We start from the raw sequence: 17,608 nt of genomic DNA on the forward strand, positions 1-17,608 counted from the left end.
TGGGTACTAAAATGAGAAAAGGATGTACCAGGCTTTTCCTGGAATGTTCTCTCAGAAAATGATGTGAAATTAAAGGTTCGTGAGCACAGCATGGCTGAAGTGAAGGAAGAGTGGCTTGCTCTGTGGGAGGAAGGAGTGAGAGCAAACAGGAGGTCTAGGGCCACCTGCAGGAGGACTGGAAGGCCTCTGAGGAGGGAGTGAAAGGGAGGAGAGCCAGCTGTGGCAGGAAGGGAAGGCGGGAACTGAGAGAGCCAGAGGTTCAGTTCAGTTCAGGCAGAGAGAGGACAGTCCCCCTGTATTTCCCAGGCTGCTTCATGGAGGCAGGCAAGAAGGTTAAATGTCTTATGTGGACCCCACTTCCTGAGCCTCTCCTAAAGCTGCTGCATTGAACACAAAAGGGTGAGACCCAGAGACATCGTGGCAGCTAACAGGAAACTGATTTCAGTAGCTGAGAGGCCAAATGTGACTGAAGCCTGGGCAGGGTGCTCCACGCCACTGTCTGCATTTTCCAGGTAAGCAGGTGTTGATGGGAAAGCCAGGAGTAACGAGTGAGGGCCTAGTGAGAGGTGTCTGGAGTTAATGCCCGCTGCCGGGAGTGCAGGGCGAGGGACGGGGGCATAAACAGGAGCAGGAGCAGGAGGAGGAGCAAGCCCCAGGCTAGGCTGCTGAAGCGTGTCTGTGTATGGAGTCGGTAAACTCAGGCTGCAGTAGGTCCACAGCTGGCTGACGGGTGTGGACGAAGTTCAGCAAAGGTCTGTACTCTCATGGCCTCAGAAGCAGGGCATCTGGAGAGCAGAAGTCTCAGCCACACCACCTTCTCAGTGTTCCTCTTCCTGATCAGGTATATTTGTGCAAATTTTGCCACACAACCATACCCCAAGCCCCCGATCTCCTCCTAGTCTTCGCTCTGGGAAAGAGCAAACCTCTTCAATTGTTATAAAGGGAAGAAGGGAGGGCCACTCTAGTTAGCCACAATGGATGTGGCTTGCCAGCCAAGGGGCTCTCTGTGAGAGAAAGCAATCTGTCCTGCGGCTCCTGAGGAAGGGGAAGCTAGCAGAAAACTGCCTGACACTCTCAGCAGGCTTACCTGTGGCCCAGGGGGAGGGAACAAGACACAGCCTGTGAAGAACAGGGTGCATATGGGTAAGGAATGTGTAAGGAGAATGGGCCACAGAGCAGACCAAGAGACAGCATGTTGTCTCACACACACACACACACACACACACACACACACACACAGAGAGAGAGAGAGAGAGAGAGAGAGAGAGAGAGAGAGAGAGGATGAGACCTAGGTATCTGTTACAGACAAACCCAGCATCCCTGTATCCCCCCAACTGAGTGACTCCAGACCTGACCCAGCATGCTAATCACCTGGAGTTTGCTAGCCGTGTGTGTCTCTTCACAGGTACACGTGCACACAGTTGCTCTCCGAGATCCCCAATGCTGGAGACATTTCAGACTTGGTTTCTTGTCAAAACATACACCAGTCCACACTCTGACATGTTACAGGGCCAGTGCATCCAGAGGACAATCAGGAGACAAGAGGACATGAAATCCTGGACACACGCAGGTCTACAATATGCCTCCCTTTAATTCACAGCTTTTGTGTGCAAAATCAAAAGTGAGGCTCCCTCCCCCTCTCCGCCACCACGTCTCTCCATTTCATACATACAGTCGCACTGGGCAGTCAGCAGGTAGAAGTGTGGAGTGTCCAGTTTAATAAGAGAGGTACAGGACACAACCAAGTTCAAAAACAGCTCCTGCCATCCCTGCTGAGGAAGGGGGGTGAGGGTGGTGCAAGCAGCGAGTGAGTTTGGTAACAGTGAGCCTTCAGTGACTAACATTCCTGGCCTTCCTGGCAGAAGTCTACACAGCAGGCTTCCTGACTCAGTCAGCCCTGGCCTCTTTCTCCTGCAGAGGGCAATCTGGGTCAATGAGCACAGGGAGGAATCCAGTGCTGAGCCAGCACAGCCAAGGTTCCCTGGCCCAGCAAACACAAGGGGCTTTGATGGCTGCAGGGAGTAGCAGCTCTTCCCCCCAGGATGCTGTGGCTACTCTTGGCAGGGCTGACTCCAGAACAGGCCTTGCTCTGGAGGCCTCAGCTAAGGGGTAGTAGTACTTGAGTTCAACATACAGTCACGGAATTTGAGAGAAAATCTTTGAACTGGTGTCTGTGAGCTGTGCAGCCTTGGGCAGGCAAAAAACCTCATTATGGTTCAGGGCCCTGTCTATAAGATGGGAGGAAAGACATGGTTCTATCAGTCTCTATCTGGAAGGTCTCTGGAAGGAATAAGTAAAAGCATGTCTGGGAAGCAGTCAATGTAGCCCCCCTTACCCCCCCCACCCCCAAATGGGAAAGTTAGTGTTCATTGTGTCTGGCATCCTTAAGATGTTCCCTCAAAACTAAAGCAAGCTCGCTCCACTGGCCAGTGACTAGTTCCCATTCTCACGCCAAGGCCCTCAGGAGCTCCCCCTTCTGGAGTCGCTCACCCACGCATTCGTTTCTTGTTAACGGGCATGCAGCAGGCTTTGTCTGTGTCTCCAAGCTAAAGCAAGATGAAATTGAAACCAAGACTCAGATGCCTTCTACCTCTCGTGCCTACTGTTCAAACCTTAAGTCCACGCTTGTCAAATTGGGGAACATGTACCCTTGAGGGCATGGAGGCTGTGCTTGGCATGAGGTGCCATGGGGTTCATATGGCACACTTAGAGGAAGATTAAACATCGGAGCTAAGTCGGGCTATGGTGGCACACACCTTTAAACCCAGCACTCGGAAGGCAGAGGCAGGCGGATCTCTGTGAGTTCGAGGCCAGCCTGGCTTAAGAGCAAGTGACAGGACAGTTAGGATGATTATGCATAGAAACCCTGTCTTAAACAACAACAACAACAACAAAAACACAAAAAATTCCCAAAACCATTGGAGCTAAAAGTGAACATAAAATATAAATTCCCATGGTTTTAAGTGGAGCCATTTAAATTCTAGGTGGGTATCCCTTTCTCCCTGGCTACCTCAGCTCACACTCCATGTCAATTAGGGCCTTTTCATCCATTGTGAAGCCCTTGTGAAAGCAGACAGGTGGCTTGTGGAGCCTTTCTGGTGTCTTACATGCTTGCCTCCATTTTTCTGGAGATTATTTTTTGCTTTCAGAAGAGGTGACCTATACATCCCAATGTCTGGGAAACAGCCCCAGATGCCCATTATAGGATATAACACACTTGCCTTCTGGCAGGATCAACAGGGGCTAACATGGTCTTCCTACTGGGGGACACCATAAGAGAGAGGTGCCTTCAAGTCTGTTTCTTCCTGTTTCGTCTAGCTCCTCTAGCCCAGAGAACATCTGTTTTGCTAGCATTTGAGGTGTGGGCACCTAGCAAATCCCTCTTCCTCCAGCTGTTTCTGGGCTTCTAGCAAGCAGGATTTCCAAAGGGAAGATGGGTGATTTATGCAGCTTCAGCAGAACCCATAGCCTCCTTCATCCCATGATGCTGAACAAAATACTGGATGGCCATCAGGAGGAAAAAGGGCCATGGTGGGGCCCTCATATTCTCTGGCTATGAAGATTAAACACACTGTTGTCTCCTCACCCTCTGCCCCTTCTGCAGGAACCTTGTGCCAAGCAGAAACTCTTTCTAGGAGGAGCAGACAATTGAAGAGCCTGGCACACCGTGGCATGAATGGACTCCCAGGATAGGTGGAACAAGGTGTCCCTTGGCAGTATGATTCATGAGACCAGGATGCTGAGCATGAACTTGGAGAGTGAAGACAAGGATGGTGGGGAAGACGTCTCTCTAGCCACTCAGAGCAACAGTAACTTGCTGTGTGACACTCAGTCCGGCGAAGGGAAGTGGTCTGCGTCCTTCAGCACTGGCTATGTGGAGCAGAAACTGGAGGAGGTGCCTGGGAGGACCACCGACTGGGGAAAAAAGGAACTGAAGATCACTCAGATTCAAAACTCCCCTCAATTAGAGGAGGCTCTCAGTGTCCCTTTCAGAGACTTCTCACAGAGACAGCCTCATAGGGACTCCGTGGGCAATGACGGAGGCAAGAAGGCAAACAAGGACACAGCCTTGGAAGTCGCGACCAGTTTCTTAGATAGTGAGGGGTCTTTTTGGTCACAGAACAGTGCAGATGCATACCCCTCAGATAAGAACTCTCTAGAGCAGCTTCCAAGGTCTGAGAGCACCCCATTTCAGACTTCAGTCTCTCATGCTAGCCCAGCAACAACGTTGGACAATGTGCAGGGCAGTAGAAAAGCACAGGGCCAGGTGGACCCAGGAGGCAGAGGGCAGGAAGAGAGTTCCGACAGGTGTGTGCAGGACGGGCGGGCCCTCCAGAAGTCCAGCAAACTTCAGGTCTCCGAAGAGCACCATGGTGCCAAACCCTATGTGTGCCAACTCTGCGGGAAGGCCTACTCTCACCGCAGCACGCTCCAGCAGCACCGGCGCCTGCACACAGGCGAGCGGCCATACAGATGCCCCTTCTGCGACAAGGCGTATACCTGGTCCTCCGATCACCGCAAGCACATCCGCACCCACACTGGAGAGAAACCCTATGGGTGTCCGGACTGCGGGAGGGCCTTCGTGCGCTCCTCCGATCTGCGCAAACACCAGCGCAACATGCACAGCAACGACAAGCCCTTCCCGTGCGCCCAGTGTGGCTTGACCTTCAACAGGCCACTGTCACTTCTGCGCCACCAGCGCACGCACCTGGGCGCCAAGCCTTTCCGCTGCTCCTTCTGCGGCCGGGAGTTCTCCGTGGCCAGCCGCATGGTGGAGCATCAGCGCGTGCACTCTGGCGAGCGGCCCTTCCCCTGCTCCACCTGCGGCAAATGCTTCACCAAATCGTCCAACCTGCAGGAGCACCAGACGCTGCACACCGGCCAGAGGCCCTTCAAGTGCGCCGATTGCGGTGTGGCCTTTGCGCAGCCCTCGCGCCTGCTGCGCCACCAGCGCATCCACACCGGCGAGAGGCCTTTTCATTGCGCCGAGTGCGGTCAAACCTTCGCCCGCTCCTCCACCCTAAAGCGGCACCAACAGATCCACTCCGGGGACAAGGACTTCCTCTGTGCCGAGTGCGGCAGGGCCTTTCGTATTGCATCCGAGTTGGCGCAGCACATCCGGATGCACAATGGGGAAAGGCCCTACAAGTGTGAGGGCTGCGGCCAGGCCTTTACCCGCTCTAATCACCTCCAAAGACATCAAGCCAAGCATGAGACTTGCAAGAAGGAGCCTGCCCCTTCCTCTTCCAATGAGTGAAAGCACCATTAGCTTGCTGCTAAGAGAAGCTAAGACATCCTCGACCTCACGTGACAGCATGGAACCCAGCCCGGTGGGGCACACCCACATCCTATTCTACCCTCCAAGTCAGCCAGGCTCACTGGTCACTCCCCTCACTCCCTGGTTGCTGGCCGTGGGGTGGTCTATGTATTTTATGTATTTGATGTGTTGTGAGACAAGATAATCCCAAAGACAGCATCCAGGTGTGCAGGTTCACACTGGCCTCCCCACTGCACAGAGGCCGGGAGCAATTGGTAAAGAAAAGGTGAGGATAAAAATGTAGGGACTGGCCAATAGTTGGATTCCTTAGGTCAGGGGACTTCAGCGAATGAGAAGGTATAGAAATCTGTGCTGGACTCTGTGCGGGATTCCATGGGTACATGGATGAAAAAAGTCTATTTTGTTCTTTCCTCAAAGCCATATCAAATTGAGAAGACCATCTTTAGAGAAAGATTCTTTTATATAAAGGAATCCTCAGAAATGATCCCCGTGATGGACTCTTCCACAGAAGAAAGCCCACCTGGGGCTAACTCAAACCAAGCCAGACAGCCTAGTGTGTTAAGATGACCTTAACTTTGAGGGAATGTCTCTGTGGGTTGGCTTTGAAGTACAGAAGGCAAGGAGGATGGGGGGGTGAGGGGGGAGAGAAGCGCGGTTGTGCTGTGTTTGGGAAACAGTGATTTCAGAAGTTCAGAACAGTTTTGACACCCAGGAAAGAGGCCCGTTCCTCATACGGAAGGGTGTAGTGCTGGACCTCACCTGGGCCCTACCCATAAAGTTCACGGGTGTCTCCTCTCCGCCATTGCTTTTGCCTGTTCACAGGATTTAAACTTAAGCCACAAGCGTCATTTGTAGAGAAACATTGAGTTCCTCCTGATAAGCCCCAGTACGGCTCATTTAGATCTGCCTGGATCATTAGCTGTGATCTGAAGGAAATCAAATAGAGTACCCATTGCCTAGGTGCCAATGCGCTTATTTGTGTTTGTGTCAAAGTCATTAAAATCGACTGTGAATGTCTTCATGCCTCATCACTATCCTCTATTGAACTTATTCAGAATCTGCCTACTTACAGTCATTCTTCAAGGCACTGACGCGGGCAGTGACTCTGGCAAAATCAGGAGTTTGTGGCTTTTTGGGCACTCTGGGGAATCTGTGGCTTCCCAAAACGTTTGATGCCGACAGACAAATGACACTTGTAATCCTTCCAAAGTATGACAGACAGGAATTTATCTTTCCAAACTTTTTATTTCTATGTGGGGTGTGTGTGTTTACTGGTCTAAATATCCCAGCCATATTAACTATCATTAATGATTCAGCATGAGCCTTTCAGGGGAAGTAAGAAAAGACTGGTTGGGACAATCATTCTTAAACATGTGGCTTATGGAACAGCCTATGTGTATATGCATGCAGAAGCTGGAGCAGGACACGGGGTGTCTTTCTCTGTCACTCCCCACCTTAGCTTTTGAGACAGGGTCTGCCACTGATTCTAGAGTTTACTATCTCAGCTAGGCTGGCTGTCCAACAAGCCCCCAGGCTCTGCCTGTCTCCATCTTACCTGAATTGGGGTTTGCTGGTGTGTGCTGCCACACCCGGCTTTTAAGTGGGTGCTGGGGATCTAAACTCGGGCCCTCACTTTACCCACTGATCTCTCTCTCCTGTCCCCTAGATATAAAATTCTCTCAGATTCCACCTGATTTGAACCCAGTGTGTGATGGCTAAATAGCATTCTCATAACACATGAGGCCAACGAGAAGTAGTAAGGACAGCTGTGCCTTGCTTGATGTAAGCAGCCGTTATAAGCTATAAGCCTGAGGGTCTGTGTGCTAACTCCATTAGATAATCCATGTATCTGGATGACTGGTTTTAGTCCATTCTTGTCATTCACTAGTCAAGCACCTTGAAGTTTAACTTCTGTGGCTGGGTGGTGGGGTAGGAATGATGACAACAGATTATGAATAAAGGGTGGAATCATCTTAGCAGCCAACAAGATCTGTGGCTGATGCCAGAGCATCAAACAGGCAGAGAAATCAGAAGAACCAACCCTTGACTACAGACAGAATAAAGACCAGTATGTAATCGGTGAAATATTTGAAGACTGACTATTCCTCTGTATTTTTTGAAGATGGTTGTTAGTGTAATGTTTTGTAGTTAAAATTTTGGTTTTACTCTATAGTTTCATCAGGAGATTTTTTTCCCCAAGGATAATTCTTACAACAACTTCATAAAAGTCAGATTGGTTATTAACCACTACTCAACTTGTTGAATCCTAGTTGAGTATCAAGACAGGATTGCAGTGCAGTATTAGGTTTGTGTACCTTTAAAGAAACCAGAAAAAAGGGATTAGCATGAGCTAGGTATCTTTAATATTCTGTATTTCTTAAATATAAGGAGGTGGAATGAACAGATTAAAGAAAATTCATGAATTGTTCTCACCTGCTGCATAAACAAGTTACATTTTAAGAAAATTTGTCTCAACCAATCTTCTCTTACATCCACTGAAAGGGCTTGTATTAAATAGGTAACAAATGTAGCCCAGGATATCCAGGCCAGCTAAGCATGTATGAGTGGATTGTAATACCAATACAGGGACCAACCATGAGAGAAGTGGGAGAAACCAACCAGTTAGGAGGGAAGTTGGCACAAATTCTGCTGAGTCAAACCTGACCTGCCAAGTAGGCTAAACTGAAATATCTTTGGAGAATAATCAACACTTGAAGACAGGTTATACTAGCTCACATTATTGCCCCAAATACATTGGGCTATTTTTATCTGGCTTTCTAGAAACAATTTCTACATCACAGCTTACAATCTCATCTCCTTATTTTAAAACTCAAAGTCAGGCCTTGGGTGTCTTTGCTATACTACTTAAAGTTTCTTTCTGGAATGTTGTTATTTCCACAGATTAGCTTGTCAATGCTGATTTGGATATACCTAGTAAAGATGTTCACTTATGTGTTTCTACTCAAAAGTTTACCTGATAGTGTGTTTCTGTGAAGTTTTCTTCTATTGTTGTGAAACACCATGACCACAACAACTCTTGTAGGAAAATATTTAATAATGGTTGCTCGCTTACGGTTTCAGAGGTTCAGTCTAATATTATCATGGTGGGGAGCATGCCAGCAGGCCGGCAGATGTGGTACTGGAGAAATAGCAGAGAGACCTACATCTTGTAGGCAACAGGAAGTCAACTGAAAGTCACACTGAGAGAAGCTTGAACAAAAGAAACCTCAAAGCCCATCCCTCTAGTGACACACTTCCTCCAATAAGGCCACACCTCCTAATAGTGCCACTCCCTTTGGGGGCCATTTTCTTTCAAACCACCACACATAGTCACCAGAATCAACAATAGTCATGACCTACAGTCTAGGCAAGGCTTTACAGATCACCCATTATCCACAAAAATAGTGTTTCCTATGGAGGAGCTACTGGCAGTTGTGGCAGTGTGCACAGGAGGATGTGCAGATAGGCAGAGGCACAGAAAGCATGAGTTTGAGGTAGCTTGGGCTGTACCTTGGGGTGGTGCTGAAGAGAGATGACGCAGTGGTTAAGAGTGTTTACTGTTCTTCCAGAGGCCTGGAGTTTAGTTCACAGTCCTAATCAAAGAGCTCAGATTCTTCTGCAGATCCAGAAGATCTGATGCCTTCTCCCAGCTTCCATGACCATGTACTAGCATGGTATACATTCACACAGACACACAGAGACAAATAAAAGGATAGAAATAAATCTTTTTTAATCAAAAGACGATGTCTATTAGCCCTATTTTTTAAAGATAAGGAATGAAGAAGTTAAATTGCTCAAGAATAGTGACTAGAACATGGCTGGCATAGCTATCTCTACTTCTGTTTGGTGTGGAAGAATATTCCACAATGGTTGTCATGCATGTATAAGAGTTAGGCGGTCACAATTGCAAAACAGAGTAGAAGTTGGAACAGTGTACAGGAAATCATGGTTTCACTCAGGGAAGACCAAGAATGATTTGAGAATGAGTGTGGGACAGCTTGGGTTGGCAGATGTTTCTCACTTGTTTGGGGGTAAAGCTACCAAGAAGCCGGCCAGAAGGAATGCAATGGAGCCAAAGGAGGGGTGGTTCCTTGAAAGCCCACTGGTATTTTCCTGGCTAAAGAAACATTTCATGCCTGTGTAATACACACACACACACACACACACACACACACACACACACACACACACCAGGAATGAGTAGCTCTTGGTTTTTACAGACACTTTATAATCTCAGTGCATGCACATTGTAAAACTATACCACCTTGCTCCTTGCCATGACTATAACAGATAACTCAGGGACTCCAAACAGCCTTTTAAAAACTCTTGCTTGACATAGTTGGTGTTGAGAATCAGTTTAATTGCTAGAATACTCAAGCAGATACTGTTACTAAACTAGGTACTAGGAGTGAACTATAAACTCAATGACCCATGAACACACTGTCAATGATGGATGACCAGAAAAGGGGTTCCTTTTTAACAAGGATACCTGGCTTTTGTTTGTTTATGTGTTTGAGACAAGGTTTCTCTGTATCTTTGGAGCCTGTTCTGGAACTAGCTCTTGTAAACCAGGCTGGCCTCGAACTCACAGAAATCAACCTGTCTCTGACTCCCGAATGCTGGCATTAAAGGCCTGCGCCACCACTGCCTAGCAACGATACCTGTTTTTACTATTGATTGCTCTCTGTTTTTTTCTGCATGAAGCCATTCTGGTTCGGTTTTCCCACCTCGTCTGGGTTGTATTTTGTAGTTCTTGTCCCTCTTTGGTTTTCTTTAACTAGCTCCCCTCCATCCTCGTTTGTGTCAGTTTAGAGTTCCATTGTTCTATGAGTGTCAGGAACTCAGCTGATTTGTTTACTGACTAGGTGGAGGTCCACTCACCACTTCCTGCCTCCCTCACTCCAGATCTCCCAAACACATCTCTCCCTCCCCAATTCTGAAGCTGCCTCCCTCTCCTCCTTATAACCAACTGAGTACCATGAATACTGTCCACACACACACACACACACACACACACACACACACACACACACACACGGGGTGGAGCCATCCTCTGGAACATGGGCACTCCATCTGGAGCCACACTCCTGAAGAAAAATGACCCTCCCTCCCATAGGAGCCATGAACTGTCGGTAGCTTCTCAGCTATTCATGAGCCCCTCTGCCCTTCATCTTTGAAAATATCATTTGTGGGATCTGGGTATAACTTAATGATAGTATGGCAGGTTAGTGTATGTGAGACTATAGGCTCAATGGCCAATAGCACAACAGACAGACAGAAAGACAGACAGACAGATACACACAGCTTTTGTAATAAAAATTTAAGTAATTATTTCCCTGAGTTTTATGAACCACTTTAGAAAATTAATTGAAATCAAGGAGGGAACCTTACCTTATAGCTAGTTTCTCTAAAACACACGCACAAAAAAAGTCCCAAGCTTGTGATTGGCACTTGAAATGAGGAGGACATAGTCTTAGGGAATGAGCTCTGGAGGCTGGGATCTAATTCTATCTACATGTACTATTGGAATTACAGTGAAGTAGAATACACAGCTGATATATCCTATGCAATTGCTTGTTGGTATACCTTTGGAGAGTACAGAGGACATCGATGTCAATTGCTATCCAAGGTATTTAGAGACTTATCTACAAAGATGTCTAAGAAAATTGATAAGCCAGGGGAGTTAAACACAAGATTAATCTATTAAAAATCAATAAGACAAATCAGCTTTATGTTCATAGTTGGAAGGACTCATCACCCTAAGAACCAAATTATTTATATTAGTTATTACAACTAGTCAAAAGAGTTTCAATCAAGACCAAATGTTTAAGAGACCTTAAAAAATCTAATACCAAAACTTAGAAGAAAAGGTTGAAGGCCTATGATGGACCAAATAATGGAAATAAAATGAAAAAGAAACAAGAGCAGTGGCTTGACCCAGGAGCAAAGCACAGGAGCCACAAGTCTTTTCTGAGTTATTGTCAATTTTATGTTGACATAAGACTGGACAAACAGTTTCATAAAAACACCAAAGAGCCTATAAACAGGCCCAGGCATGTATAGACTCTTAATATATAACAGCAGAGGCATGACAAGCCAGTGGAGTAAGGAGATGTGCAGTAAGTATGTTGGGGCAACCAGGCTTGTACATGGACAAATAAAATTAGATCCACTCTTCATATCATAAAGTATTAAATGACTATGGTCATCAAAACGTTCAGACTAGAAAAGCATAAATGAACACTTTTATTTTATTTAGATTTTCTGATTTTTTTTTTACGAGAATGAGAGTTTTGCCTGCCTGCATGCATGTCCATGCACCACTTGTGTGCCTGGTGTCTGTAGAAACCAGCAGAGAGCAGCAGATATCTTAGAACTGGAGTTACAGATGGTTGTGAGCCGCCAGGTGGGTGATGGGAATCAAACTCAGGTCCTGTTAAAGAGCAGTCAGGGCTCTTGATGACTGAACCGTCTCTCCAGTCCCTAGAATATTTTTAAAGACACCCCACTCCCCACAAAAATCATAAAGGAAGCAGGTGGAATTAAACCACATCACAGATTTAAAGATCTGGTTGTACATTGGGGCATGCTCCTTCAGTTAAGACACAATGGAGCATGAGGCAGGAGGATAGCAAATTCAAGGTCTACTTAGACTTCACAGTAAGATCCTGTCTCCAAACTCCATTCTTTTTTTTAAAAAAAATATTTATTTATTATGTATACAATATTCTGTCTACATGTATGCCTGAAGGCCAGAAGAGGGCAACAGACCTTATTACAGATAATTGTGAGCCACCATGTGGTTGCTGGGAATTGAACTCAGGATCTTTGAATGAGTAGGCAATGCTCTTAACAGCTGAGCCATCTCTCCAGCCCCAGTCCAAACTCCATTCTTTTGAAGCTCTAGAAAGCAGAGGGTAGCTTAGGTGAGATCGCGGCCATGTGAGAGACACATTTAACTGCCAAGGGAATAGTGTCCATAATCTAGAGATGTCAAACAAATTAGTAAGAAAAATACATCTTAAAAACCAGACAAATGACCAACAAAATCTAGAAGAAATAAAAGAGTCGATGACCAACCCCAGCAGTCATCAAGGAAAGTAAGCTCCATCTCACATCCACTAGGCTGGTAAACACAATAAAGCCCGAGACCCTCTTGATGCTGAGAGAAGGACCGTATCAGTGACACAGCACTCCTGCTGAGGGTACCCAGCCTGGTCCAATGATGACCAAAGCCAAAGCAGCAAACACACACAGCAGCAGGACACCCTTCAAATATGTCAAGGTCACGAACTTCTCATAAGCTGTTCTAGATAAAAAGAATTTGGAGAGACAGGACAACTCAATTTAAAGTGTGTCCTGGATCAGAAAAGTAAAGAAACGTGGTAGAAAAGACTTAACTGGGAAGCTTATAGTTTTTATAAACTCTCATGCTGAATTTCACCATGGTTACATAAGAGACTTTCTTTATTTCTGGGAGTTATATTTGGGGATTTTTAGGACTGAAAGGTCATGGTGTCTGCAACTTAGAAACGGTTTGAGGTAGAATGATGTAAGTAAAAGTTTGTATGGGGGGGGGGAGAGGACAAAAGGAGAGAAAGCCAGTGTTTCAGAGTGTTAATAATTTGGTAAATCCAGGTGAAGATCAGACAGGAGTAGTTATTATGCCATTTAGAAACTTTTCTGCTGGTGTGAATTTTTTTTTTCCAAAATAAAATGTCAAATGGAAATGCTTGTTTGAAGTGTTAGTAAGAGTGTAGAGGAGTGGAAAATTTCATACTCCGCTGGAAGGAATGCAAACGATCGGGACAGTTCTTTGGAGAGTAACACAATAAAGATGCTACACCCATGTGGTAAAGTTACTATAGCATGAGGATTGGAGCATCACATAGTAAGCTTGAGTTCATCCTCCTCTTACACCTTCAGTTCAAATGAGATGTGGGGACAATACAATTGAACATTTGTTTATTTTATATTTTGGAAAAATATTTTAGAATAGATATTAAAAACTAACATGGTAGGATATTCCTACAAAGATAGTAATACTGAAGACAAGTTAAATTTTAAATTGCTACAGTCAACAGGAGACTCTCCTATTAGAAAATTAAAATATTCATGAGACTATATATACTCACACACATATATATGTAATTTGAGAATATTAATTTCAGCATAATTTATAGCAACAAAAATTTAGAAACATCCCAAATGTTCACAAGAAAGAAAATAGATAAACAAATTATGTTTTATTTATGTGTTAGGAGACTAAAGAACAGTTAAGTACAATTAAGCAAATTTGTTAAATACCTACAAGGATATTCTCTGAGCTGTTAAATGAAAAAGAACAATAATATATATTGTATTTGTTAGTGCATGCTGCTCTAACAGAATATCATATCCTTGGGGGCTTAAGAACAGCAGGACTTTGTTTGCTTTTCATAACTCAGGTGCCGGTGTGGCCAGTTGGTGGTGAGGATCTTCCGGACTACTCAAGCTCACAAACAAGCCGGCACCAATTCCCAGTCACAGGGCTCCACCTTCACAAGCCTTATTGGGATTCAGGTTTTAACACATGGATTTTGGGGTACATCGAAGCATATAGACCACCGCATAAATTGCTACTGAAAGCATTTTTGCTTACAGAGAGTCCAGTGTTCAGAGGGCTGTGGAGAAGATGGCCATTTACAAGACAAACTGAGCAGCCTGAACTAGATTCCATCTGTATCCCTCAGGATGAAAGACCCTGAAGAGCTGCTGTCAGTTTTCAGCCCCCACAAAGAGCTACGGAGAAATCATTTATTAACCACCTAATTGTCGCGGTTCTTTCTTCTGCGAGCCATCCCTGGTTCGTTTCTGTCAATTTGATACGAGCCTAGACACATTTGGAAGGGGCCCTCTTAACTGAGAAAGTGCCGCCATATCGTTCCAGTAGAAACACCAACTAAAGTGCGGCGCTAGGAAATAGTCTTCATTCATTACAAATGTTCCAACAAATAAAATAAAAAGGCTTTCTGTTCTCAAAAGTGTAACACGAGGAACTAGAAGTTAAGGAGAGACTGATGTATTATTTAGCAGGCTGTCTTCTTGTACTGTAGTAAAAAAGTTAATTTTTAAGTTTAGTGTTAAGGAAGACACTTGCTTTAAAAATCTGGTGGGTCAGTCCTCCTGAGCCGGAGAAAGAGATTGCTACATTCTCAGATTTATGTTTTATACTTCCTAATTAAGAATAAGTGAGACCATTTCCAAGCGCCCTTCAGAGAAGACTGATGTAATAGGCATAACTAACTCCAAGAAGCTGAAAAATAAATCATCAGCTCTCTTGAGCATAAGAAACACAGCTAGGGAATGATTGGAATATGGGCTCAATAGACTACATACAAGTTCAACTTCAGCACAGAATGCCTTAGGAAGGTAGCACAGATACACACATTTTAAGGGAAGTCGAGTTTTAAAGTTCAGTTTTCCTAACAGATTTTGGGGCATTTGCTTTAAGGTCATTAGCTATTGGACAGCTAGGGTAACTTTAAGATAATGATAGACAGGATGAAAAGAGAGAAAATCTAAAGCTGGATAAAGCACACAGTATGAACATGACCAGAGAGGGAGATTTTAGAGCACCGATAGGACTCTGCTAGCACGCACACCTGTTTTGTTGTGAGCAATGTGTCTGTTCTGACATCGTCAGGATTCTGAGGCTCTTATGTGTTTAGAACGGTGCCTGGGATAGGCAATAGGTAGATTGATGAATGAGACAGCTTGATTTTATTTCATATTTATTGAGCAAGTTTACTGACAATAAGAAATATACCTATCAGTGATATAGCCTTATTCTGACACTCAATCTGATATGATAGATATGTAGACAGCTGGACTGGATCACTGAAGGTCTGATTTAAAGCATTTAGGTTTAAACATTTCCAAGTCAACAAGTTGATAAAGGGCCACTTATCTCTTCTTTAGTTCACTGGGTTGTTTTTGTGTTTTGGTTTTTCTTTTGAGATAAGCTCTCATTACATAGCCAGGGCTGGCTTCAAAGTCAAAGCAATTCTTTTGTCTTAGCTTCATGGGTGCTGGAATTATACATTGCGTGCTAATTCACAGATACATAACGGCAGAAGAATCTTGGAAGCCATCTTCACTAATCACCAACTAGATGCAGTAAACTAATACAATGGCCTGCTCACCTCTTCCTTGATACGTGAAGTAGTTTCAACATCGGAAACCTCACAGATTTGTTGGCTGTTCATTGTTCCAATTGGCTGCTCTAGTTATTAGAAATACTTCCCCTAGAGTGGGCAGCAAACTGTGAATACTTCTAAGTCTCAATTTGTTTTCAAGAAGGAAAGAAATTACCTTAGAAATGACAGCTATTCAATACCTAAGGAGAAATTGTATCTCCACTAAGCCTACAAAATAAATGCAATTTTATATTTCAATAAATGCCGAGGAAAGGGTTGATTTACAATAATGGTGAAGGAGAAAAGTGGGGCAAATTATGACATCAGAAAGTGACTTTCATAAAAGTATTTCAGCACCTCACTGAGATGCCATAGCATCTCTTCATATTTGCAGATGAGATCATTGGAAGTCACAGGAGGACAAGGAAGTACCCAGAGGGGAAGAAGAACCTAAACTGGGTTGAAAAGAATGTCTATGATTTGAATCTGGACTGTCAGTCAAAGTATTAAAGTCTCGGTCTTCAGTTCATGGTGCCACTGGGAGGTGGAACCTACTTGAAGTCTGGTCATATGAGCAACACCCTTGCATGTGATATTGGAGGCCCAGTCATTCCTCTCTCTTGTTTTGTTTCCTGGATGTTATAAAGAAGGCAGCTTCCTCCATTGCACACCCCTCCCATGATGTACTATGTCCAACCACAGAGCTCCAAAATTGTGAAAAATAAGAATTAAGAGAAATAAGCCTTTCTTTGATTGGGTTGGCTTATCTCAAGTATTTATTACAATAATGCAAAATCCAGTAAAATAGGGATCTGGAAAGGGCATCTAGAAAGAAAAAATGTTTAATGAATAGATTATGTGTGCTATCTGTAATTCCTTAATTTTTCAGTTACGACCTTTCAGTATGAGCAAGATGATCATATTAAAACAATGCATTCAAAATTTGTGAGATTTTTCAATCTTGAGTAAGCAGGAATTATATTTCCTCAGAAATACAGTTTCAAAATCAGTTCTATTGAAGTGTTTTGGGGGGGAAGTATGCATATCAATTTCCATTAAGTGGTAGTTTGTGTAACATCTGATCTCAATCTTTAAACTGTTTCAGTTTAAATCTCAAATGAAAATTGTCTTAGGGAGAAGTGAAATGGCATTTGAGAGTGAACTCAATAAATAGAGGTCTTCTTTTATGATTATTCTTTCAGGATAACAACCTCTACCCTCTGGCACAGAACATTATCAATTTTAGGTCTCTAGATTTTGTGTATGAGTATCTTATATTATGAAATAGATGCAAACTGAATACTGTTCTATAATGCTTTTTGCATGGCATAGGTGCATTTTTCATCTATGTGTGGAACCACATTCCAGATATAAAAATAAGCCCATATTTATCCTTGGATGTGCCCTTCACTTTCCTGTACTGGCACAATTTATACACTGAGGCTCTGTCTACGCATGTCTCCAGTCTGTCCACATGTGGACAGCCACAAAGCATACATGATAAACGTTTATCTGTAGACGGAAGTTTCTGTCCTGCCCAGTCTTACAGTCATTCAGTCCCAACAAAACACATAAAAGATACATTAGTATAGATAAGAATTATGGGTTAATTTAAGTTATAAGAGCTAGTTAATAATAAGCCTTAGCTAATAAGACAACCCAGTTGATAATTGATATAGACCTCTGTGTGTTTTGTTGGGACTGAACGACTGCAGGATCAGGTAGAACAGAAGCTTCCATTTAAAAATGGTGCTGAAATGTTTGGCAAGAAATTCCACAGAAAGCCTAAGAAAGCTTTTTTTTTTTTTAAAGATTCTAGACAGACAAAATAACAGAGTTAACTTGGTAGCATCATTGTCTCGGTGAGCTCTCTTTTCTGGTGGCAATCAGAGGCATGGCTCCTTTAAGAGAGGTGTCCTGACTCAGTGTTAGTAATAAAAACCTTCCCGACTCAGTGTTAATAGCAAAAGTCATGCAGCTCTTTTATAAGGCCCTGTTACCAAACACTTCAGTGGTGCTTATGAGTAGTCAGTGGCATGCTTCTTGGTGGTGGCATGGACCTATAAAATCCACAGAGTTGTGGTAAAAAACATGGTTCCCACCATTACCTTCATTATGAAGTTAGACACTCAGGAAGCCAAGGAGTGGGGCA

At 44.3% G+C, this 17,608-nt stretch overlaps 1 protein-coding gene across 1 annotated transcript; it reads left to right on the forward strand.

The window, feature by feature from the left end:
• The first annotated feature begins 429 nt into the window (after positions 1-429).
• Positions 430-6,145, forward strand: Znf648 (zinc finger protein 648). Its single transcript, XM_075987438.1, has 2 exons — positions 430-512; positions 3,605-6,145. The coding sequence occupies exon 2, from the start codon at positions 3,677-3,679 to the stop codon at positions 5,255-5,257; it is 1,581 nt and encodes a 526-aa protein (XP_075843553.1). The 5' UTR covers positions 430-512; positions 3,605-3,676; the 3' UTR covers positions 5,258-6,145.
• The last annotated feature ends 11,463 nt before the right edge of the window (positions 6,146-17,608 follow it).

Source organism: Microtus pennsylvanicus, chromosome 10, assembly GCF_037038515.1.
Source record: "Microtus pennsylvanicus isolate mMicPen1 chromosome 10, mMicPen1.hap1, whole genome shotgun sequence".
Taxonomy (NCBI): Eukaryota; Metazoa; Chordata; class Mammalia; order Rodentia; family Cricetidae; genus Microtus; species Microtus pennsylvanicus.